We start from the raw sequence: 25,165 nt of genomic DNA on the forward strand, positions 1-25,165 counted from the left end.
CAGCTTTCCCTGACTCGCAATGAGCCGAACCCACGTCATTGGGTGCTATATAGCACCCGTTGGCGTGTTCCGGCCAGCCAAACACTGTAATGCCAGCAGCCAACATGGCTACTGGCATTATAGTGATGGCAGTACTTGCCTATACGTTAGAGATATATCTATCTATCTATCTATCTATCTATCTATCTATCTATCTCACTGGGCATTCAGGCCAACGATCTAAAAAGTTTAATAAAGAATTAAGTAACACAAAAGAAAAGGGTGGGGGATGTAAACAAAAGGATCTTCCCAGTTTTAAGGGTCAGAGCAGCAATTACTGAAAGTTAGCGGTGGAGGAGATTAATACAAGGAGCGGAGGGGGGAGGATAAATCACAATTACAATGAAGATTATAGGGGGGGGGGGGGGCAGCGTTTCAAGGCTTCCAACCTGCAGCCAAATGCCCCCAACTGCAGGGAACCAGTAAAGCAAGGCAGGAACAAGCAGGAGAGTCCAGGTCAACTCAAGACTGGGAAACAAGGGGCAGACGAGACACAGCGGACCCAGGGAGAGCAAGACAGTCACACTAGGTCAAGCTGTAAGTTCCAAAGACAGGAGGGAAGGGTAGGTTACATCAAGATATTCAATACCGTGTGGAGTGACAGCTCCTCAAGCCTCTGTCCAGGTAAGGTCCAAGGGCAAGAAAAGCCGTCGCGAAAGGGCATGGAGGTCCAGGAAGTGTGGAAACGCCAGAACCGTGGCAAGCATTCAGGGAGTGCTGACAGAGAAGGAGGAGACCTTTCTGGAGGTGCTGTCTCAAACTCGGCCACTGTAGATGCTCGGAACAGTGTGACAGAACCTGTCTCAGCGTGAATCACATGGCACAGCTGGGTAGGAGTGAGGAGGAGGCGCAACGCAGCGTACTACATCTCGTCAACGAGTAGTTCAAAAACCTTTTACTGCAAAAGTTTTATTTTTACCAGAGAAAATTGTCAATAGCAGTGTGCAATGTGTTTGTTCAAGGGGAGGAACATTTAATTGCACCAAACATATGACTCTTCATTTTTGGGTCTTATAATAAAACATCTGAAAAACACAAGATCCAGGCCTTGACATCAGAATATCAGAATGTGGGTAGTAGCATCACCAGACATCCTGCTGGTGGTAGTAGTGGCCCTTGTATCTGTGGTAGGAGTAGTGGTAGCAACAGTGGGACTTGGGCTAAATACTGAGCAGGGAATCAGGATTGAGCAAAGATGCTCACCATGACATTTCACAGTCTGATAAAAGTGGCTATAAGTATGATTGTGTGTTGGACAGGAGCTCAAACAGGGTACTGAGGAGACCACATCTGAGGCGGAGTACAGTGGCAATGCAGACATATAAAGGCCAAGCCTCCCAAAAAACTGTCAGGGCCAAATCATTTTATTTTGTGGTTAGCTTGGGAACTGGTGATGCCGCTGATGCTGTGGACACAGGCTTTAAAACATGCCAGACCGAGGCTAAGCTTGTCTGCCTAAAGCTCTGTGCAAGGAACTCTGTGGGTGTTCAAACACATAGTTACCAGGGCTCTCTTTTAAAGGTGGCATTAGCAGATCCTGTGGGAAAATAGAACTGGCCAGTGTTCTGAATCACAAGTCTGTCCTCCTTCTCCCGGTTTTCTATGTGGAGGACAAGCAGTACATTGTCCTTGTCAACATTAGCTGCTTATTCTCCTGCTCAGTTTCCTCCTCCTCCTCTGCTCCATCATGAGACCTCTATAACCGAATGTGTGGCAATTAAATAAATATTCACCACCAGCAATTAGCTTGTGTGTCAGCTGCACTCCCACCTGGTTGAGTTGCTGGTGGTGCAGTTGCTAAGGTACCACTTAGTGTCGTAAATGTAGAGCAGTTCCATGCCTTAATCAAAAAAGTAATCCTGTTTTAATTGAAATTGTTCTCCATCATCAGCTGCAGTTTTTGCCATATGCCGTCATTGGACTTTTGGTCATGTGTCCATTGTTTTGCAGTTCCAGGTTTTAATCAAAAGTTAATGGTTATCTGAAATTGATTTCTTTATCTCAGCAAGTGCAGTTTTTGCCATAGTCCATCAGTTGAACTTTTGGCCAGTTTTCCGTAGTGATGCAATTCTGTGCCTTCCCCAGAATTTTATGATATGTTATGATATTGTTATGATACTCATGCTGCTTCCATGCTGTCCATTTTTTATTTTAAAAACAATTAAATTGCCTTACTTTCTAAATTACTTTGCCCTTTCCCCAGAACATACCCCATTGACTGCTGGGGAGGCAGATTGGAACAGTGGTCAGAACTGTCCTAGTTTGCACTCTGTCTCGTCCAGCCTCCAGTGTCATCTGCCTGCCTACCATCATGTTCTGTACAATATGACTGCTGCTGTTGCCACCACTGCTGCAGATGATATTCCCTCCTGCTAATCCTCCTACTGCCTCCTCCACTACCCCTACTTCCACTAACATTACTACACAGATGTCACTACTATTAATACCCCAACATAGCCACACACACATCTACTGACTTACCTGTTTGATGCTGTGCTGCTATCCCAATTAGGAGGGATTTCTTCCAGGCTCTTTCAGGACAAGCCCCTGTTTCTTCTGACATGTGTGCATGTGTAAATAAGGCCCCCCTCCCACTAAGGATCCATTCACACATCTGTAGTGCATTGCGGATCCGCAATACACCCGGCTGGCACCCCCATAGAAATGCCTGTTCTTGTCCGCAATAGAGAATGTAAGGGTCTGCACCTGTTCCGCAATCTGCGGAACGGATGCAGACCCATTATAACAGATGCAGACCCAATATTACGGATGTGTGAATGGAGCCTTAGTTGTCACACACAAAATATTCTACAATTTTTAAACCAGCACCTCTCAAGCTGAATAAATTTGCAATAAAAATTGACTATAGCTACTGAATTATTCAATAAAAATCTATCTGTATAGAGCCACCTACTGCTCTTTTTGTAATTTCTCTGTCCAGCTCACTGAGACGTAAGCACATGCTGAGTTCTATCCTACAACTGCCACCAGATGCAGTAGAAAAGACACTCCCCCCTGAGAAACATGACACTTTAAGGTGCCTTTGTTTCAGTGCATAACACACTTTAAAATTTGTTTTGTTTTACTACTAATTTTGGCTTAAATTAGGAAGATATACAAATTAGGCTGCTGCCATGCTGGGTTTTTTGGCTTGCAGTTATGTGTAAAAAAAAAAAAAAAAAAAAAAACACTTCCAAAGCGAACCTAGTATTGGATTTTGTGGTGTCTTTGGTGGCTTTTTTGTTGCATTTGTGTGGCTTTTAATAAATAGTGTTTTTGCGTCTGAGTACTTTTTCAACAGGAAAGTATTTACCTCTGTCAATTCCTTTGTATATCAGTATGAAAAAAAGCTATTGTGAATCAAAATGTGTGTATATATTGTATAATAAATTTAAAGCCGCAATTTTTTTTTTATACATATGGCCATGTTTGTTTTTAAAGAGGGGCAAAAAAAGATTGTATGTCTATGGTACAAAAATTTTAGATGATTAGAAAAGCCACTCCCAGAGCATAATGACATTTTAAAAAAAGTCAATCACTCAAAAACACAACACAAGTGAAAAAAATAAAACACATAAAAAGCATATTTGTATCGTATTTATTATTTCACATGGTTACAGCCAACATCAAACAAAAAATGCAAAAAGTCTTTAAAATTACCAAGCAGTAAAACCTCATTTGGGATATCTGCATATGATGAGGATTATGTGCAGATTTACGTCCAGAAAAACTGTAGAATAATACAGTACCAGCAAAGTGTATGAGAGTAGACACATCTCATATACAGTTAGCTTTTTTCTTTGTGGAAATTGATCTGACATGCAGACTTAGAAATCCACAGCATGTCAATTGTGACTGCGATTTGTGGTACAGCTTTCACCATTTCAATAGAAGGATGAGAACTGCAACAAAACTACATCAAATCTGCAAAAAAAAAAACACACAATTAGCACACACAGCTTTTGGTTGGATATGGTGCGGAAACGCACAGAAATCTGCGCAAAAAAAACCCCTGAAATCTTTTTTTTTTCTGCACTTGTGTAGGTACCATAATTTTTCTTTCTTTTTGGTATTGGTTTTAAGAAATGGGTGTTAAATGTTGACCACATTAACAATGGCCTAAAGCCTTATTTACACAGTCAGTGTTTTGGTCCGTGATTGCCATTAGTGATTTGGGGCCAAAACCAGGTGTGGCTCTATACACCGAACAGGTGCCGATCTTTTCCTTATACCTTATATCAGGCTCCGATCCTGGTTTTGGCTCCCAATCACTGATGGAAACCACTGACCAAAACACTGTAGTGGGAATGAGGCTCATTAAGGCGTTATTCACTTGTCTTTTGTGATGATTTTGAGTTTTTTTTTTCTGTTTTTTGTAATATTTTATTTTTAGATTAGATTAACAGATTTTACTATGTTTACAAAACACATGCAGAAATGCGACTGAGAAGGCGAAGTGTGAATTAAACCTTTGGGTATACACATAGCCTTGTTAACTGTTGCAGATTGGTGACCACATGCTTAGATTATTTAACATATTCAAACTTTATTCTTTCATTTTTAACAAATTACTCTTTATGCTTAGGGACTGGACTTCGCTGGATTCACAGGACATATGTTCATAGGGATTTGCCTGGTTCTTTTGGTATCTTTCCCATTTCTAAGAATCTTGTATTGGAACAAAAAACTTTACAATAAGGAACCCAGTGAAATTGTTGGTAAGATAAGTAGTTTCTTGCCTTCTATAGTTTTTCCTATTGCACACTATATTATGTATGCTATACTGTAATGTATGAAAACTGTACTAAAGAAAAGTTGATGGAAGAACAAAGCCATTTGTCACTATATGGCATCGTTAATATCATTTTCCATTCAAAATAAACTCAAACTGTAAGACCAGTGTCAAGTATAGTAATATTTCATGTACCTGCCCATTTGGATCAATTTGTGCTAATTTTAGGCCATTTTTATTTTTAATCCTCTTCCTCTCCAAAAGCAGAAATTTTACTTTAAACTAACAAAATTCAAACATGAAAATGTTCAAGCCAATGTATGGGACAAGGAGATATTTCATTTAGATGCAGAACAGTAGGGTTACTGAAATACAGGTGTAGTTCATTGCCGCAGCGTATGGCAAAGCAACTACAATCAACTTCAATCAACAAAAACATTTGCAGCTTGAAATCTTCTGATTAGCAATCAAAAACTCTGCTGTATCAGTAACAGGGAAATCAAATTGCTTCTCTTAACATTTACTGATTTCTGTATATTTTTACATTCATGGATTCAATCTGCTCTATTTTTAAAAGGCCAATTATTGTGTATTCCTTTTCAGAAGAAAAATTGTCAAATCTCTGAAAAGTATGAGGTTTTTCAAGTCTTAAAGCTTTCCTATAGTGGAAGAGACTAATGAAATACATATATTGAGCTACATAATTGAAAAGGAGTGGCTGTGACAACCAGTCTTTGCAAAGAAATGATTGGTTGTCAAAATTAGATGAGCTGCATACATTACTGGTGTATGAATGTGGTGGATCTCGGAAATGATTGATATATTTTATTATAACCAGATAGACTATGGATACACTTTAAAAACAATGCAAAAAATCATCAGTATGTGAAAAGATGTTACAATAAAACAAGCTTTTTACAGTAACCAGTCTATTAAACACATGGTGCCTGGTGAGATATCAAGAAAATCAGACTGCTCTGATTGTACAATAAATATTCGATTAAAAAAATACCCATCTCCTATTCAAATCTATACACTAAACTAACTGTACATATAAAAAAAAAATATTTTGTATTATTCTTGTTTTATAATTTAAGATTCTCTAGATATTGGTACAGTGCCAAGTGATTGCCGCAAGGCAAATGTGGTACCCATATTCAAAAAAGGTTCTAGGTCCTCCACGGGTAATTATAGACCAGTTAGTTTAACGTCTGTCGTGGGAAAGTGTTTAAAGGTCTCTTAAGGGACTATATGAAGGAGTATGTGATTGTAAATAATAATTTCGCCTAATTTTCCAAAAACCTTTGTGGCGAATCGCTTTAAAAAACGTCTATTTCCTGGCTGCAAAGAGCCTTTATAGTGGTGTAGAACACTGTGCCTTGCAGTAACATGCATAAGGCGTCTGCTGTGCTAGTGAAACAAAACTGTGAGTCAGTATGACTTGTAGATGACAGACATTGCTCTTAGAATCACTGCACACTTCACTTATTTGGGCAGTTACGGGGCGGAAACTGACCAAATAACTCGAGTGTGAACTCAGCCTTACAGGTCGATGTTAGCACTAGGTATAGAGAACCATGCAGAGGCCCAAGATCCTACTATAGAGTGAAAGAGCACACTCCTTTTACACCAACTCACTAATTCCACATAGAGGTCCTTCTCAAAAAATTAGCATATTGTGATAAAGTTCATTATTTTCTGTAATGTACTGATAAACATTAGACTTTCATATATTTTAGATTCATTACACACCAACTGAAGTAGTTCAAGCCTTTTATTGTTTTAATATTGATGATTTTGGCATACAGCTCATGAAAACCCAAAATTCCTATCTCAAAAAATTAGCATATCATGAAAAGGTTCTCTAAACGAGCTATTAACCTAATCATCTGAATCAACTAATTAACTCTAAACACCTGCAAAAGATTCTTGAGGCTTTTAAAAACTCCCAGCCTGGTTCATTACTCAAAACCGCAATCATGGGTAAGACTGCCGACCTGACTGCTGTCCAGAAGGCCATCACTGACACCCTCAAGCAAGAGGGTAAGACACAGAAATTTCTGAACGAATAGGCTGTTCCCAGAGTGCTGTATCAAGGCACCTCAGTGGGAAGTCTGGGAAGGAAAAAGTGTGGCAGAAAACGCTGCACAACGAGAAGAGGTGACCGGACCCTGAGGAAGATTGTGGAGAAGGACCGATTCCAGACCTTGGGGGACCTGCGGAAGCAGTGGACTGAGTCTGGAGTAGAAACATCCAGAGCCACCGTGTACAGGCGTGTGCAGGAAATGGGCTACAGGTGCCGCATTCCCCAGGTCAAGCCACTTTTGAACCAGAAACAGCGGCAGAAGCGCCTGACCTGGGCTACAGAGAAGCAGCACTGGACTGTTGCATGTCATTCGGAAATCAAGGTGCCAGAATCTGGAGGAAGACTGGGAAGAGGGAAATGCCAAAATGCCTGAAGTCCAGTGTCAAGTACCCACAGTCAGTGATGGTCTGGGGTGCCATGTCAGCTGCTGGTGTTGGTCCACTGTGTTTTATCAAGGGCAGGGTCAATGCAGCTAGCTATCAGGAGATTTTGGAGCACTTCATGCTTCCATCTGCTGAAAAGCTTTATGGAGATGAAGATTTCATTTTTCAGCACGACCTGGCACCTGCTCACAGTGCCAAAACCACTGGTAAATGGTTTACTGACCATGGTATTACTGTGCTCAATTGGCCTGCCAACTCTCCTGACCTGAACCCCTTAGAGAATCTGTGGGATATTGGGAAGAGAAAGTTGAGAGACGCAAGACCCAACACTCTGGATGAGCTTAAGGCCGCTATCGAAGCATCCTGGGCCTCCATAACACCTCAGCAGTGCCACAGGCTGATTGCCTCCATGCCACGCCGCATTGAAGCAGTCATTTCTGCAAAAGGATTCCCGACCAAGTATTGAGTGCATAACTGAACATAATTATTTGAAGGTTTACTTTTTTTGTATTTAAAACACTTTTCTTTTATTGGTCGGATGAAATATGCTAATTTTTTGAGATAGGAAATTTGGGTTTTCATGAGCTGTATGCCAAAATCATCAATATTAAAACAATAAAAGGCTTGAACTACTTCAGTTGGTGTGTAATGAATCTAAAATATATGAAAGTCTAATGTTTATCAGTACATTACAGAAAATAATGAACTTTATCACAATATGCTAATTTTTTGAGAAGGACCTGTAGATTTCTACAGAACCTGTTCTATTAAATGCTTATACAAGTAGAGCCCCCTGACACAGTGTAGTGGGTGTCAGCAGTAAGTTTGTGTTGATGTCACTGATTATTTTGCCCTTCCTCTGATCAATCAGAACATTAACCCCCAAAAAACGGATCCTGTCTATAAGGCATCTGCCTTCAGCATTTGCTAAGTAATCCATCAATTTTGCTAAAGCCAAAAAAAACAGGAGTGGATTCAAAACAGAGATGACACATGAATGGAATATTTGCATGTCTTCTGAGTCTTGTACCCACTACTGCTTTTGGCTACCAAATGATAAGCCAATTCTGATGCATAATAGGGATCATGTCATGCAGGCCTTGCAGTTGCCACATAGACAGGATCTGTTGTGCGTCTCATTTTTCCTTCCTTCTGACAGATCAGAAGAAGGGTCAAATAAATTGTCAGCCAGGCAGAAAGGCAAAATAGTGACCCAGTCATGAAGTGGGGAGGGTGGGAACAGCATGTAAAGTCCCCAGAGTGGCCCTATTACATAGTGGTGAGGTGGAAGCAGCATGAGGAGACCACAGAGTGGCCCAATGACAGTGTGGAGGTGGCAGCAGCATCAGGAGGAGGCCACAGAGTGGCAGAATGACAGTGTGGCTGGGGGTGTCTGATGTCACTTTGGATGAAGTGGATGACTGAGTCAACTATTCAAGAACCGCTAGATGACACTGGGAGCTCAGGCCTCTCGCTGTGACCCCTGCTGCCACGGCTCCTTACTCTGCTGTGACCTGTGCCTGCGCCAGAAACATTTAGGCTTTTGCGACTCCCCTGTGCAGGGCCTGGCACTTCTCTGACTGACATACTGTTAGATCAAATTAAATAAAAAGGAAATTAAAACACTCAAGTCTATTTTTTTTCAATTCACCACACAACGGCTAATTTTTCCCCCCACTAATACATGCCAAAAAAGGCTTTAGAACATATAACTGCACTGCTGAATAGCAAATAGGCCCTTACTTGTTTCCACTTCTAAAACCTTTTGTGGCGTGTATAACATAACTGCATCGCTGAATGGCAAATAATATAATTTTTTTTGCCACTACAGCCCTTTTCGGTGTGTATTAATTTTCTCACTTTACCACACGGCAAATACTTTTTTTTTGTGTGCCACTAATACACTCTAAAAAGGACTTTAGAACATATATCCGCACTGCAGAGCGGCAAATAATATAGATTTGTGCCACCAATACACGCCAAAAAGGGCTTTAGAACGTATAACTGCACAACTAAATTGCAAATATATATTTTTTTACCACTAATACATGCCAAAAAGTGCTCAAATTTTCTCACTTCACCACACAATGGTAAATACTTTTTTTTGTGCCACTAATACACGCTAAAAAGGGTTTTAGAACATATAACTGCATCGCTGAATGGCAAATATATATTTTTTGCCACTAATAAGGCTGTAATTTTCTTACTTCACCACACAACGGCTAATAAGCCCTTTTTTTCCCCCACTAATACAAGCCCAAAAATGCTTTAGAACATGTAACTGCACCATGGAAGGGCAGTAGAAATATTTCCTGTTAACCCCTTAGTGACGGCCTGTTTTTCTTCCTTTTTTCATCGTCGCATTCCAAGAGCTATAACTTTTTTTTTTTTTATGTCTATATGGCTTTATGAGGGCTGAGGGCTTGTTTGTTGCGGGACAAGTTTTAGTTTTTAATGGCACCATTTTGGGGTACACATAACTTTTTGATTAACTTTCATTAACTGCTTCTGGGAAAAACAGCATTCATTTTGTAGTCTAAATAACATAATGTATTTTATTCTCTTGGTCAGCACGATTGCAGTGATACCAAATACATCTTTTTTTTTTTTTTTTTTATATTTTACTACTTTTTTTGCAATAAAAAAAATGTTTTTGCATTGCAGTTTTCTTTCTATGGAGTTGTTTGAGGGCTTGATTTTTGCGGGACGACTTTGTATTTTTTATTATTATTTTGGAGCAAATGGCGCTTTTTGATCGCTTGTTGTTGCATTTTTTTCCGTGGCAACTAAGAATAAATTGGCAATTCAGTCCTTTTTTTTTTTTTTTTTTTACAGCATTCACAGTAGGGGATAATTTACATTATATTTATGTAGTTTGGGTCGTTATTGATGCGGCAATACCAAACATACGAGGAAGATTTTTTTTCCACAATTTTTTTTCATTGAAAAGCGTATTTTTAATTAAAAAAGCATAATTTTTTTAATGGGATTTTTTTAAATTCAATAAATTAGTTTTGATTTTGATTTTTTACTTTTTTACCACTTAATAGTCCCAAAAAGGGACTATAACAGACAGCTTTTTGATAGTTTTTAAAATGCTATAGTGCATTGCATTTTAATCGCAATGGTATTCTAACATTGACCAGCAGGCTGTGTCAGAGGGGCGCAGCCTGCTGGAAATTACTGAAGGCTGGTCTGGGGCCTACATCAGACCCCAGGCAGCCTTCACACACATCTTTAACCTGCGATCACATTTGCGGGGTGCCGATGGGAGACAGAGGGAGTCCACTCCCTCTGTCATCACTTTACATGCCGCCACCCCCACCATATTTAAAGTGTTAATTAGCCAAAATCTGCACTCCTGCCAGTCCGGGCTGATAAAGCAGGGCCGCGGCTCTCATGTGCACAGGGGACCCCTACAGTGCTTAGACTGGGCCACTGTAAAATATTGGCAGTCCAGCCCAAGGCCTCTTAGTGACTGCAGTAAAAACATGTATGGGTGGTGACTAATGGGTTAATGGCTGCATCAAACAGCACTTGCACCCCAATAACAAGAACGGTTTGCTGGAATTACAGAGCTGTATAATGGCAATTTAGATCCCCAGTCAGTGCAGCAAGGGGTAATAGGATTGTTCCTATTACCCAGGGTGTAAACTCCCCTACTGATCCCTGTTCTGCTTCAATACTGTGAAATGATTCCTCCCTATCCTTTCCCTGAACTTATATACAGCTAAATAAAAGTATTTTCTACCACTGTCCCCAGCGCCTGCTGACGTCTCTCACTGCAACAAGTACACTGGAAAATCGCTGAATCCAGGATGACTGAGGGTATTTATAGGACTGTGACATCATCTGGCTGGCTGCTGTTTGGCTGCATGCATGGCATTGTTGGTGATCCCTCGTTCCCAGAGTTCCATGCTCAATGTCCGAACATGTACAACAGCCATTTTAGAAAACCTTTTATTCGTTGCCACAAAGTGTGAGGAAATTCTCTCTAATCAGAAGTGATAACCAACATAAGTTTACCAAGTACAGAAGTTGTCAGACTAACCTGGCTTGTTTTTATTAGGATGTAAATAGAAGCCTGGACAGAGGGGGCGGCTGTAGATTTAGTGTTTCTGGATTTTGCAAAGGCTTTTGATACTGTCCATAGGCTTGGAAAGTATAGTTTGTAATTGGATTGAAAACTGGTTGAAGGACCGTGTCCAGAGAGTAGTGGTCAATGATTCCTATTCAGAATGGTCCTGGGTTATAAGTGGTATACCCCAAGGTTCAGTGCTGGGTCCTCTATTATTTAATTAAATGATATCGAGGGCGGGATTAATAGCAACATTTCTATTTTTGCAGATGACACTAAGCTGTGTAGTACTGTGCAGTGTATGGAAGATGTCCACAAACTACAAGCTGACTTAACTCTCTGAGTGATTGGGCATCAACTTGACAAATGAGATTTAATGTGGATAAATGTAAAGTTATGCATCTTGGTACTGTAGTAATAATCTCTGTGCTTTATATGTCCTAGGGGATGTAAAACTGGGAGAGTCACTTATAGAGAAGGATTTGGGTGTAATTTTAGATGGTAAATTAAATAACAGCATACAATGTCAATCAGCTTCTTATAAGGCTACCAGGATATAGTCAAGCATTGACTCATGGAGCACCACTTTACAAAGTGTTGTTGCTGTCTCATCTGGAATATGCAGTTCAATTCTGGGCACCAGTCCATAGAAAGGATGGTCTGTAGCGGAAAAAGCAGAGGAGAGCAACTAAACTGATGAGGGGCATGGAAGGTCTTCCTCAGGACGTGGTCACAGCAGGAACAGTGGACAGTTTTAAAAAGGGTTTAGATGAATTCTTCAAAGTAAATGACATTATGAAAATGTGTAGAAATCTCACTTCCTTGAAGGACTTATGTCTTTTTTTAACCTTATTAACTATGCAACTATTCTGTTAAGGCTGTACTTGACATTTTAGACCGGGTACCTCAGTCGATGGATGCTCCTAGTGCTTCCCGAGGACTCCAAGCACTCCACTTGACACTGTAAGCACTGCAGACCCCACTAACCGCCAAAGCTCTGTTGAGGTCTCGCTATCTCCTACCCACCCTGGACCTACAACAAGGCTCCAGTGGATGAACCTTTCCTAAATCCAGAGAGCAGAAACAGCTCTTAAGAGCTAGGAGTAATAGCCAGGGGAGTATACATGTATAGCAATCCCCACACACATGAGACGAGGCTCTGTCGAATGTAAAACAGGAACTCTTTAATGGGTTATTTTTCAGCCTTTTATGCAGGTCTCCTAGCAAGAGACACTCCCCCTGGGGCCCTTGTAGAAGACTGTGACAGTTTTTATATTTTAGCCAATCACATGCATTTACAGTATTGAAACCTTCCCAGCAATTGTACACAAACCCCCTTCCATCTGTCTGTAACGCAATCATCAGAATACAATGAGCAATGTCTTTGATGTAATTAACTAACACACTGGCATTGTCTGAGACGCAATCCACAAAATAAGATTACCAAACGTAATGGGCTAACTTAATCACTCACAGACAGAAAACACACATTTTTCCCAACACACAGAAAACAGCTCAAAACCCCACACATCCCCATAATGTATACATCCATGGATAGCTCTGATCTGGGTGAACAACATATCCCAAAATCACCCAGATCCGGGCAGGGGTTCCCGGATTCCATGGAAGTCACATTTGGCCGGCTGCAAGCATGGCTTTCCTGCCCAAAACAGTTCCACAGATTTAAGCTGTGCGGCCGGTCTGTCTTCTTCTTCAAAGTTAGTATGGGCCATAATCCTGGGGCAAGAGGTTGGTAGCCAGGCCCCATCCAAAACCCAGTGGCGAGGTTGGTTTCGCCACATCTACTGAGGAAGTGAGATTTCTACATATTTTCATAATAGAGTACTCTAAAAATGAAAACCTTTCTTAAAATAACGAATTGCTTTATAAAAACAATATTTTTTATTTCTTACAGTGGTATAGCAAATCATGACTCCCAGTGTCCTGGGGACTACCCCACAATCCTCCTGAATGTGACATAAAACAATGAACTGCAGTCAGGGCATGCTGGGAGTTGTAGTTTCAAAGCAGCTGGCGTCCTGGAGGTTTGAGATCCCACCCCCCCCAATACTCGGGAGCCTAGGAAACCTGCCTCTAGGAGCTGGACCTCATACTCTGTTCCCTGGGAAAGTTGGGTGCCTGCCTCTAGGAGCTGGATCTCATTCTCAATGTGACTAAATGGAGATCGGGACGGTGCCACTCAGAATGAGAAACCATAGCAGAAACCTCATGCTGTCATGGGACAGGCGGTGGTGTGAACATACCATTAAAATAGTAAAACGCATAACGCCACGTGTGGCTTCTGGGAGATGCGTCTAGCTACCTATGGAGGCACAAGATATCACTGACCACCACCAAGTACTGCAGTAAGGGTGCCCTGTCAGATAGTGTTGAGTGCGAATAGCGAATTTTTTCTGAGAATATCGGCACTTCGCTAATTTGCGAAGATTTCGAATATGGCACTATAAATTCGCTATTTCGAATATTCATTTTTTTTGTTTGTTTTTTATATATTTTTTTCTTTCCCACTTCCCAAAAGTAGTTCTTACCTGTCCTGAGGCTTCCTGGCTGCGCCAGTCAGTGCCGCTTGCCGCTTCTGCCTACTTCCGTGCTCATTGAGCGTCCCCATCACTATGGGAACGCCTCCATACTAGAATGTACTGTCGGATGTGAGAATTAAGTTGAAATCACAATGCGATTACTTCAAGTTATATTAATCGAATTGCGATTTCAACTTAGCACTGCTATATTCCATATTCGTTAACTTCGTTAATTCTAGCAAGCTGACCCATTAGAAATACAGCTCAAAGTTGAAATTGCAATTCGATTTATATAACTTGAAGTAATCACATTGCAATTTCAGCTTAGACCTGGTTTACTATGGTTGGCTTTGTAGAATTAGCGAAGATGATGAATGTATTCGTCATATTCCTCAAAACGAAGATAACAAAGTATTCTCCATATTCAATATTCAACTTCGCTAATTCTAGCAATCAAATAGTAAAGTTGACTAAAGAGACAGCTGTGTTTAATTCACTATGCGATTATATTACTTTGCTTTTTTTTTATAAAAAGAATAATTATAATAATTAGCAAGTATTATAATTTTATTTATTTTAAAAAAAGCAAAGTAATATTATCGCATAGCGAATTAAAAACTTAGCTGTCTCTAGTCAACTTTCCTATATGATTGCTAGAATTAGCGAAGTTGACGAAAATGGAGCTAAAACGAAGATGGAGAATACTTTATCTTCATTTTGAGGAATATGACTAATATGACGAATACATTACTACAGGTAACGAGTGACGTCATAGCGCAGCGTACGTACCTCCCGGCGGCCACTGCTGTTTTAAAGTGGCAGCGGCCACCGGACCCAGAGGTATGACCGTGTGCTACATGAAAGTGTATGAGGTCAGTGTGTGTGAGTGTGACTGATCGATTGACTGCACTGAGTACAAATTTAAATCAGTCAGTAAGGTCAGTAGCGACTCTAGGAACAATATATAGGGCGGACACATAAGATACCACAGTCAAAAAGGTGGGGGGCACTAATAATTTTCACCACTTAATCATACTACTGAAAAAAAAAAGTATATATAAATAATATATCAAAATAAGAGAGTATTGCCGTATGCAGGGATGCCACATTATAGAACCGCTACATTTACATTTATTTATCAAAAAGCATCATACATAACTAAAAAAAACCTTTTTCACTGTCCCTTTAAGCAAAAGCCAGAATATAATAAGACAAAAACAGACCTTAAACTGCAATTATAATGAAGCAATTTAGTTACAAAAGAAGCTATTCGGTCTTCTGCTGTGCCGTCCTCTGCTTGCTTTTGTGGATTCTTGCCCCTCCTTTCTCTCTCTTCCTCAGTGCACAGGCGCACTGTTATGGGGGGATCTGTGGATGACGCACTGTTATGGGGGATCTGTGGATGACACACTGTTATGGGGGTATCTGTGGATGACACACTGTTATGGGGGGATCTGTGGATGACGCACTGTTATGGGGGATCTGTGGATGACACACTGTTATGGGGGTATCTGTGGATGACACACTGTTATGGGGGTATCTGTGGATGACGCACTGTTATGGGGGGATCTGTGGATGACGCACTGTTATGGGGGGATCTGTGGATGACGCACTGTTATGGGGGGATCTGTGGATGACGCACTGTTATGGGGGGATCTGTGGATGACGCACTGTTATGGGGGGATCTGTGGATGACGCACTGTTATGGGGGGATCTGTGGATGACGCACTGTTATGGGGGGATCTGTGGATGACGCACTGTTATGGGGGGATCTGTGGATGACGCACTGTTATGGGGGATCTGTGGATGACACCCAACCACTCTCAAACCCAACTGGTCAAACTTGTTAAATAGATCCCAAACGCACTATGCACAATAATAACACCCCCACCCCCTCCAACACTTAATTAACCCCTTCATGGCCTAAACATTCTTTTTCAAAGCAGAACACACAGCTAAATAGGGCTGGGTGGGCTGGCAAGGGAGGGGTTAATAACAATAAGTGATGGAGGATCATGGCCCTGTGGGATAATCCAGAAAACAGTTTAGCATTTTACCCCCGAACAAAGACCACACAACATTATCCCACAGGGCCATGATCCTCCATCACTTATTAACCCCTCCCTTGCCAGCCTACCCAGCCCCTTATGGAAACAAGTAATAACCTAATGGACCTTAATAAATCATTGGGGTCCGTCTAAGTGGTCCAACATGTGTGTGATGGCGTGGAGGCTGGCGCATGGAGCCGGCACTGACTCCTTCCTGGGCTAAGTGGGGCGAGGGCACTAGGGCAGCTGGACAGGCTTCCACAATTCTTTCCATTCCCACTCCCGTCCCAGAACAGAAGTTCCCGCCACCGCGCCTGGCTGAAAGTCTGCAAACCAGAATTGACAGTCTGGCAGTGGCAGGCAGGCGGCGGCGGCGCGCTAGTCTGAAGACGGCGTCAGGCAGCGGGCAGCATCTGACATCACCTGCGCAGCTGCGTTCCTCTGCGCAGTGGCTCAGAGAGTCAGAGCCTTTTAAAGGTGAATGCAGCCGGTATACCAGGTATACAAAAATCAGCCGGGGGGGGTGAGGGGTCGGGCAAGGAATAATCAATTGCCCCCCTCTAGCGATGCAATGAAGTTCAAGTCACTGACAAATGGGAGAAAAAATAAATAAATTGAAACTGGCCCGGGCCCCTTACTGGGGTATCGGCTGTACCCCCCCTGATGGCGGCCCTGCTTCCAAGTACCTAATAAATCAAAGTAAACTATCCCTACAAGAGCTTATTGGTTCCTATATTTAGATGACTTACCTGTATAGTTATGCCGGTGCAATTTTCCTTTAACTAGCTTGAAAGGTTTTTAGAATCCCTCTAAATGGATTCATACTTTGCCTGTATTGTTAAAAAATATATTATTAAACATAGCCTTGGTTATCTTTCAAGTTTTAATCACTTTGTGTACATTTGTGATTGTAGAAATGAAACATGAAATTCATGTTTGGAAGCTGACTGCACAGAGAATTAATCCTGCAAGTCGCGAAGAGACCGCAGTCAAATGTCTCCTAATGCATAAGGTTTTGACGTTGGAGAGCTTGCTGAGGAAAAAGCTTAGAACCTTTCAGAAGTATGTTTCTACATATAAGCAATTAAGGTTTCCAGATATTCGGTAGCTATGTGATATCATTATCTGCCATGCATATTAAGATAAATATTAATTGTGAAGTAGTACTTCCATTGACATGGTAAACTCTTTGATCCAGTTGAACTGTGATAAGCCCAATTACTTAGCTTTTTTTTATGTATTGCAGAGTACATTTAAAGTGTAACAATTTTTTCTTGTTTTTTTTTGGTAATGTGTAGAGGCAGTGATACAATTTTTTAATTACTGAAATCGTACATTTCTATTAGAAAATAGCTGTAAAGTGGTCTGTTTTGTGCCTTAGCAATACTCCTGTCTTCTATTTACTTACAGGGGTTGTCACAAAAAATATAATGGTTTTCAAACAGCACCTGGATCTGAATACTTTTATAATTGTATATAATAAAAAAATTTGCGTAGCCACTGAGTTATTCAATAACCTATATCTGTAGAACGCCACCTGCTGTTTGTTTTCTCTTATGTCTTTGACCTGCTCACTGTGAAGGCCGCACATGCTCAGTTTCATCCTTCAACTGCCTCCTGAGCTGTGATTGGGAGAGCTGAGACACCCTTAGCTGCAGCAGAAAAGACACTCCCCTTGAGCTGTCGGCTTGATATAAGGGTACTTTTACAGTAGCGTTTTTGTTTTCCGGTATTGAGTTCCGTCAAAACTGATCAGTTTTATCCTAATGCATTGTGAATGGAGAGCAATCCGTTCAGTTTGATCCCTCTTATGTTTTTTGGCCGGAGAAAATACTGGAGCATGCTGCAGTTTTCTCTTCGGCCAAAAATCCTGAACACTTGTCGGAATGCCCGATCCGGCATTAATTTCCATTGAAATGCAGGATATTGCCGGATCCGACACCAAGTGTGCCGACAAAACGGATCCGGTTTTGTGGTCTGCACATGCGCAGACCTTTAAAAATGAGAAAATAAATAAATCCTGTATCCGTTTTTTGGGATAGCAAATGCATCAGTTTGCGACGGAACTGCTTGCTGGAATCCTCTGCCACAAGTGTAAAAGTACCCAAATGAATGGGAAGATCTCTGGATCCATGTGAGGTACAGGGCTGGTTCTAGCATTGTTACAAAGAGATTGTAATATACCAGTGGTGGCGAACCTACGGCACGGGTGCCAGAGGTGGCACTCAGAGCCCTCTCTATGGGCACCCACATCCTGGAAAAAGTCTATGGCTTACCAATATGCCTTAGACTTCTCCTGTCAGTCATCAGCGCAGGCGCACTATGAACAGCACAGGCAGCGCACTGAATGCAGGCAGGCTATTGTAGATAAATGATAAAGTGCATGGAAGATATTCTATATTGGACTGTAGTATTCAAGGTAAATTGCTGTGTTGGCACTTTGCGATAAATAAGTGGGTTTATGTTGCAGTTTGGGCACTCGGTCCGCAAAAGGTTCGCCATCACTGTCATATACTATTTGATGTCTGATTTTAATCTTTTCCATTAGTCATGGGATAACCCTTTTAACTGTGGAGACAAGCCTGACATTGACTGCTGCTGTTTTCACTCGCGCGCTCTCTTTATATATAGCAGCAGTCAATGTCAAGCGTGTCTCAACAGTTAAGTAAATAGAAGACAGGGAAAATTGTGAAAGCAAAAAATGGGCCACTTTAGAACAATTTTTCTAATCAAAATGTACGATTTAAGTATATTAGAAAAATGGTCAGTAAGTATCCCTGCCCATACACATTACAAAACGATCTTACATTTTAAGGTACTATAGGGGACACTCTAACGCTCACTGTTCTAATTCCTTTTTAATCCAATAAATGTACACTATGAGATCTGTAAGTTTTAATAGATGCATCATTTATTGCTCTATAGGCAAATATCACAAGAAGACAAAAACTGGGAGACAAACATTCAAGAACTTCATAAAAAAGTATGCATTTCTGGTTATTTTTCTTTTATCTGCGCTTATGAACTGGTAATGAATATGATAATAAGGTTAATGTATTTCACTTGAGATTCATTGGATGTGTTTCTACCCTTCACAACCACCCTCTAAAATCCTCTCCATTATGTTAGTAGTAATAAGCCAGAGCAACTGGACTTGTATTTTTCTTGAAGACGTTTCACTAGTCATCCGACTGGCTTTCTCAATTACAATGTAGCATTCTAATTAAGAATGCTACATTGAGTTGGATGGCTAGCGAAACATCTTCAAGAAAAAATAATGGTACAGTCACTCTAACTTTTACTATTACTACTGATACAACATGACCTAGATAAATGAGAACCTTCACAGACCTCTCCATTCTTGTACATGGACCAGATTAGCTTAGTATGTAAGCCTAAGGTGCAATACCAGACATAGGGCTATGAACAAAAGTGCTTGGAATAAAAAAGACAATTTTTATGACTTCACATTCCTTTTTAAATGTCTCAGTGGTTATGCTTAAAAATTTGAAGTAGAAGTAGAGATCTGGAAAATTAGCTGTTTTCTGTGAAATTATGGGTAACATACAGTTATTGCCTAATTTATTAATATAATAACTATACCCTGATGTTACACTACTAAAATACCAACAAGTCAGCAGTCTTCATCAGTAGTGATGGACAAACATCGGCCGAGACGTTTCACGAATGCCCGTTTGCGATGAAATGTTCGCGAACCGCTTGTTCGTGGCAAACCCCATTCACTTTAATGAAAGGCGACCCTGACAAACCTTCAGATCATATTTGCAGCCACCAAATACTTACTAGAAGTATACAAATAGTCCCACAACATGGATAGTTACATACCAGAGGGGGATCAATGGCAAAAATTCCCACAAAAAATATTATTTTAATCAGGGGCCATTTTTATGCATCTTAAAGGGAAACTCTCAAATGTGCCCTGATGGAGCCTAGAACATTTTTTTTTATTTTAGGCCAGGGGAGTATAGGCCCCCAAAAGTACGCATTCACCTGACGGATAAGAGCAAGTGATTATATGACTGGAGGTATATTATACTGTCAATGGATAACAATTTTACTGTAGGCCAGTACAGGCCCCAAAAATTAGGCATTCACCTGACAGAAAATAACTAGTGATTATGTGTCTCGAGGTACATTAGGTGGTCATTGGATAACATATTTTTATCGTAGGCCACTGGAGTTGAGGCACCGAAAATTAGGCATTCACCTGACAAAAAAGGCCTTTTATGCCACTGTATATACAATGCTGTCCATAATCATACCCCAGGCAAATTTTGACTTGGTTACTTTTATTCAACCAGCAAGTAATTTTTTGACGGGAGAATCTGGAGTCGGGAAGGAATTTTTTATTCCCCTAAAGTGGGGAAAATTGGCTTCTATCTCACAGGGTATTTTTTTGTTTTCCTTCCTCTGGATCAACTTGCAGGATAACAAGCCGAACTAAATGTCTTTTTTCGGCCTTATGTACTATGTTACTATGAAATGACATAGGAGTCTCCCAAAAGATAATAAGACAATGTACTAGAGGCATTATTGTGGGGGAAAAACATTTCTCAGCTTTTATTTACATTTGAGCAAAAAGTGTCTTTTCCAAAATTATTCATACCCTTTTCAATAATCAATAGAAAAGCCTTTATTGGCTATTACAGCAATCAAACGCTTCCTATAATTGCAGACCAGCTTTTTGCATGTCTCCACAGGTATTTTTTCCCATCCATCTTTAGCATTGAGCTCCAAATCTTTCAGGTCGGAGGGTTTTCTTGCCATCACCCTGATCTTTAGCTCCCTCCCCAGATTCTCAATTGGATTCAAGTCTGGATTCTGGCTGGGCCACTCCAAAACATTAATGTTGTTGTCTGCTAACCATTTCTTCACCACTTTTGCTATGTGTTTTGGGTCATTGTCATGCTGAAATGTCCATTGGTGCCCAAGGCCAGGTTTCTCTGCAGACTGCCTAATGTTATCGTTGAGAATCCTCATGCATTGCTCTTTTTTCATGGTGCCATTTACTGTGATTAGGTTCCCTGGTCCTTTGGCTGAAAAACACCCCCAAAGCATTAGGTTCCCACCACCATGTTTGACAGTGGGGATGGTGTTCTTTGGGTTGAAGGCTTCTCCTTTTTTACGCCAAATGAAGGAAACATCATTGTGACCAAACAATTAAATTTTTGTTTCATCTGACCATAACACAGAAGACCAGAAGTAGTCTTTGAGCAAGTGAGCTTTTGCAAAGGCCAAGCAAGCTTTTTTGTGCCTTATCTGGAAAATTGGCGTCCTCCTTGGTCTGCATTGTGCAGTGTCCGTTGGATTGTCTGCCTTGATACATTGCCACCAGCAGAGCCCAGATTCACCAGGATGGCCTTGGTGGTGATCCTTGGATTCTTTTTCACCTCTCTAACTATCCTCCTGGCCAGCACAGGTAATAAAAGCTAAGAAATGTTGTTTTTTTCCACAATAATGCCTCTTGTACATCTTATCTTTTGGGAGACACCTATGTAATTTCCCATCAAAAAATTACTTGCTTGTTGATTAAAAGTAACTAAGTCGAAATTTGCCAGGGGTATGAATAATTATGGGCAGCACTGTACATAAGACTAGGACCATTCTTTGTTCTGGATGGTGGCGGATATGAGAGGAAATTAAATTACACATGGTCGTCACAATTCCTCTGAGATCCATGCCTTATTCATTTTTAGAAATGTGAGGCAGTCCACACTGTCGTGAGCTAGGCTAGTGCACTTATCGGTCAAGATTCCTCCTGCTGCGCTGAACATCCTTTCAGACAGGACACTCGATGAGGGACAAGCCAAGAGTTAAATGGCAAATTGTGCCAGGTCTGGCCACAGGTCAAGCATGCACACCTAGTAGTCCAGAGGTTCCTTGCTTCTCAAAGCGTCCACATCGGCCGTTAACCCAATGTAGTCGGGCAACTATCGGTCTAGGTGTTCCTTGAGGCTGGATCCAGAGGGCGGCTTTCGATGGGATGCTGCAAGAATGATCTATCCGAAGTGACCAACACATCTTCAAACCGCCCTCTTCTTGCATGTGCGGTAGGATTGGTACCTGCACCTATTTAGCTGTGGGTAGAAATTCTGCTGCTAGCGACTGCAACAGCAGAAAGCAGCATCTCTCACTGCAAGGCCTGGAAATGCTGCATTCTGCCAGTCCTCTGTGATGCTGGTAACATGTCCAACATTTTATGTTTGTACCCGGGGTCTAAGTACATTGCCACCCAGTACTAGACCTTGCCCTTTATGCATTTTTTACGGGGGTCCCTCTTCAAACACTGAAACATGAAGGTCCCCATTTGCACTAAATTGGAAGCGGTGGAGCGGCCTGTCTCCTGCTCATCGTCAAGGAGAATGTCGTCCTCTGTCTCCTCCGCTCAGCCACAGACAACACCAGTGATCCGCGAAAAAGTTTAATGTCCCCCTCAAAGCTTGCTCTTCTTTCTCCTCCTCCTCCTCTGACTCCTCTTCAGACTCCTACTGACTTGTCTCAGACGGAGCAGCCCCGCCCCCCTAGGAATTCATTCAGCATTGTGACTACCTCATCTTCTAGCTCCTGCTTCTCGACTGCTTGATCAATGACACAATGCAATGCACGCTCCAGAAAGAAAGCTTAATGTCACTGGCTCCCTGGCTGGGACTGACCAGTTTGGTTATCTCATCAAATGGCAGTAGAAGTCTGCATGCGTCACACATGAGCAGCCACTGGCACGGTGAAAAGAAGCCAAGCTCCCCACAACCTGTCCTTCTGCAGAGTTCGTACAGGTAGTCGTTAATGGCATGTTGCTGCTGGAGCAGGCTATTAAGCATATACAAGGTGGATTTCCAGCGCATTGGGTTGTCGCAAATCAGACGTCTGACAGGCAGCCATGGCCATGTAAGAGCTTAAATGCCCAGATATTTTCCTGCTGCACGATGACCTGGACCACGGGGTATTTGTGACCGAATCGCTGTACGACTAAGTTCAGGATGTGTGCCATGCACGGAACGTGTCATTGTGCCCTGTTTCAGCACACTCAGCAGATTGGCACCGTTGTCGCACACCACTTTACCAACTGTCAAATTGAGTGGGGTTAGCCACTGATTGCCTTGTGACCGCAAAGCTTAAAGCAGTGCAGGACCTGTGTGGCTCTTGGCTTTCAGACACAACAGCCGCAGCTTAGCATGAAAACATATCACCTGGCACGTCGAATAGGTTCTGGGGAGTTTGGGGGGAGCAGTGGAAGAGGCAGTAGCAGTGGAAAAAGGAGTCAGCCAAGGAGGGGATGGAGGCTGGAGTAGGAGAAGAGGCAGGCATGCATACAATCCGTGGCGGTAACACCAAATCCACATGGGAGCCATGGGTTACATGCTTGACTGCTGTCAGAAGGTTCACCTAGTGGGCAGCAAAAGTTATGTACCTTCCCGTGTTTGCTAGACCACGTGTCTGTGGTCAGATGTATCTTGGCACCGACAATGTGTGCCAGAGATAAGTTCACTTGCCGCTGAACGTGGCCATATAGCTGTGGGATGCCCTTCTGGGAGAAATATTTGCTTCCGGGGACCTTCCGTTGTGGTGTGCCAATGGGCAAAAATTTTCTAAAGTCTTCCGAGTCCACCAGTTTAAATTGCAGTATTTGGTGGGCTAGCAGTTCCGACAGGCCAGTGGTCAGCCGTTAGGCAAGAGGGTCATCCGGCGTCGTCAACTTTTTACACACAAACATTTGGGCCACAGAAGCCTGCCTTCTGCCAGATGAACGAGACGTGGCATGGTGGAAGATGGAGTGGAGGACAAATGGGAGGAGAAGGAGACGTGGACATGGAGCACCAGGAGTGTGACTTTGTGCGTTCTGACAGTGTTACTCCCACTGGGCTCAGTGAAGGGAGGCCAGGTGCCTTCTTAAGGCAATCGTCCCTAGGTAAGTGTTGGGCTTACCGTGACTTACGCGTTGACCGCACAGGCTGCAGTTGGCAACCCTATGGTCAGCAGCGGACACGTAAAAAAAAAAAAGCCCGCACTGCGGAGCCGTGTGCCACGTCAGGAGCGCCAGATGTGACTGTGCATGGTGGATGGGTCGCCCCAGATACATTTGCAGTCTGGTTTTTGCCTCCTGTGCCCTGCGAGCTCTGCCTGCTTCTCCTCCTTCTCCTCCCTCTCTGCTGCTCCATCTTTCCCTCTGAACTCCCCTCCTCTTCCTCTCTTGTGGGCACCCACGTGACGTGCATTGACACATAATCATTGTCACCTTCACCACCACTGACATTTGAGATCTCTGGGTAGCAACAGCGGGAACCTCGCTCCTTGGGCTGATCTGGGTACTGTTGTCAGACCGCTGGGTGGCGGCCGCTGCTACCTCCTCTTCCTCATCCAATGCTAAGAATGGCTGTGCATCGGTAAGGTCAGGGGATGGATGGGAAAATAATTCCTCTGATTAGGGTTGAGAGGCTATGGTGGTAGTGGTGGTGGTAGTGTCTTTGGGGGTGCACACAGCAGAGAGTGAGGAGGGTGCAGAAGTGGAAGGCTAAATGAGCCACTCAACCGACTCTGGTGTGTCCTTTGAAGTAATCGCATGCGCCTTCTCCCACTTATGCATCTGCCTGGTGCACCTGCCAGACCTCTAACACCACTGCAGAACGGCCTGCCTCTTCCTCTGCCAGTCATTTTCAAAATGACTCTGTCCCTAAGTCCCTAGAGAAGAGCAGAATTTGTGGAAGCTGGTATATGGCACCCCTCAATCAGTATTTTGTAGAAACGGGTATAGAGAACCCCTTAATCAATATTTGGTGGAAGCAGGCATATCAGTATTTTTTGGAAGCGGGTATATAAAAACCCCTTAATCAGTTTTTTCTAGTAGCAGGTATATCGTAGGCCTCCAATATTTGGTGGAAGCAGGTATATCGCACCCCTCAATTAGTATTTTGTTGAAGCAGGTATATCAAACCCCTTAATTAATATTTTGTGGAAGCAGGTATATTGCACCCCTCAATCAGTTTTTTTGGGCAACAGGTATTTCACACCTGTTGCAAAAAGTTGTTACAATAGCGCTTGTCCCTCTATATACCTGTGGTATCAAAGCAGAACCGCACACAACTGCTGCACAATATAAATACACTATATACTTTTTATGTTAGAAAGTATATTATAGGTATATCACACCCCTCAATCAGTGCTTTTTGGGGCAACAGGTATAATACAACAGTTGCACTTCGTTATTCCAATAGCATTTGTCCATCTATATAGCTGCGATATC

General features: G+C 42.1%; 1 protein-coding gene across 1 annotated transcript in view; it reads left to right on the forward strand.

Moving 5' to 3' along the window:
* OCA2 (OCA2 melanosomal transmembrane protein) overlaps window positions 1–25,165 on the forward strand; it is a 439,010-nt gene that overhangs the window by 332,828 nt on the left and 81,017 nt on the right. The window contains exons 15-17 of the mRNA XM_044285952.1: window positions 4,625–4,757; window positions 16,821–16,968; window positions 18,832–18,889. Of these exons, the coding sequence (XP_044141887.1) occupies window positions 4,625–4,757; window positions 16,821–16,968; window positions 18,832–18,889 (339 nt within the window). The remainder of the gene's footprint in view (window positions 1–4,624; window positions 4,758–16,820; window positions 16,969–18,831; window positions 18,890–25,165) is intronic.

Source organism: Bufo gargarizans, chromosome 3 (genome assembly GCF_014858855.1).
Source record: "Bufo gargarizans isolate SCDJY-AF-19 chromosome 3, ASM1485885v1, whole genome shotgun sequence".
In the NCBI taxonomy this organism is placed as follows: Eukaryota; Metazoa; Chordata; class Amphibia; order Anura; family Bufonidae; genus Bufo; species Bufo gargarizans.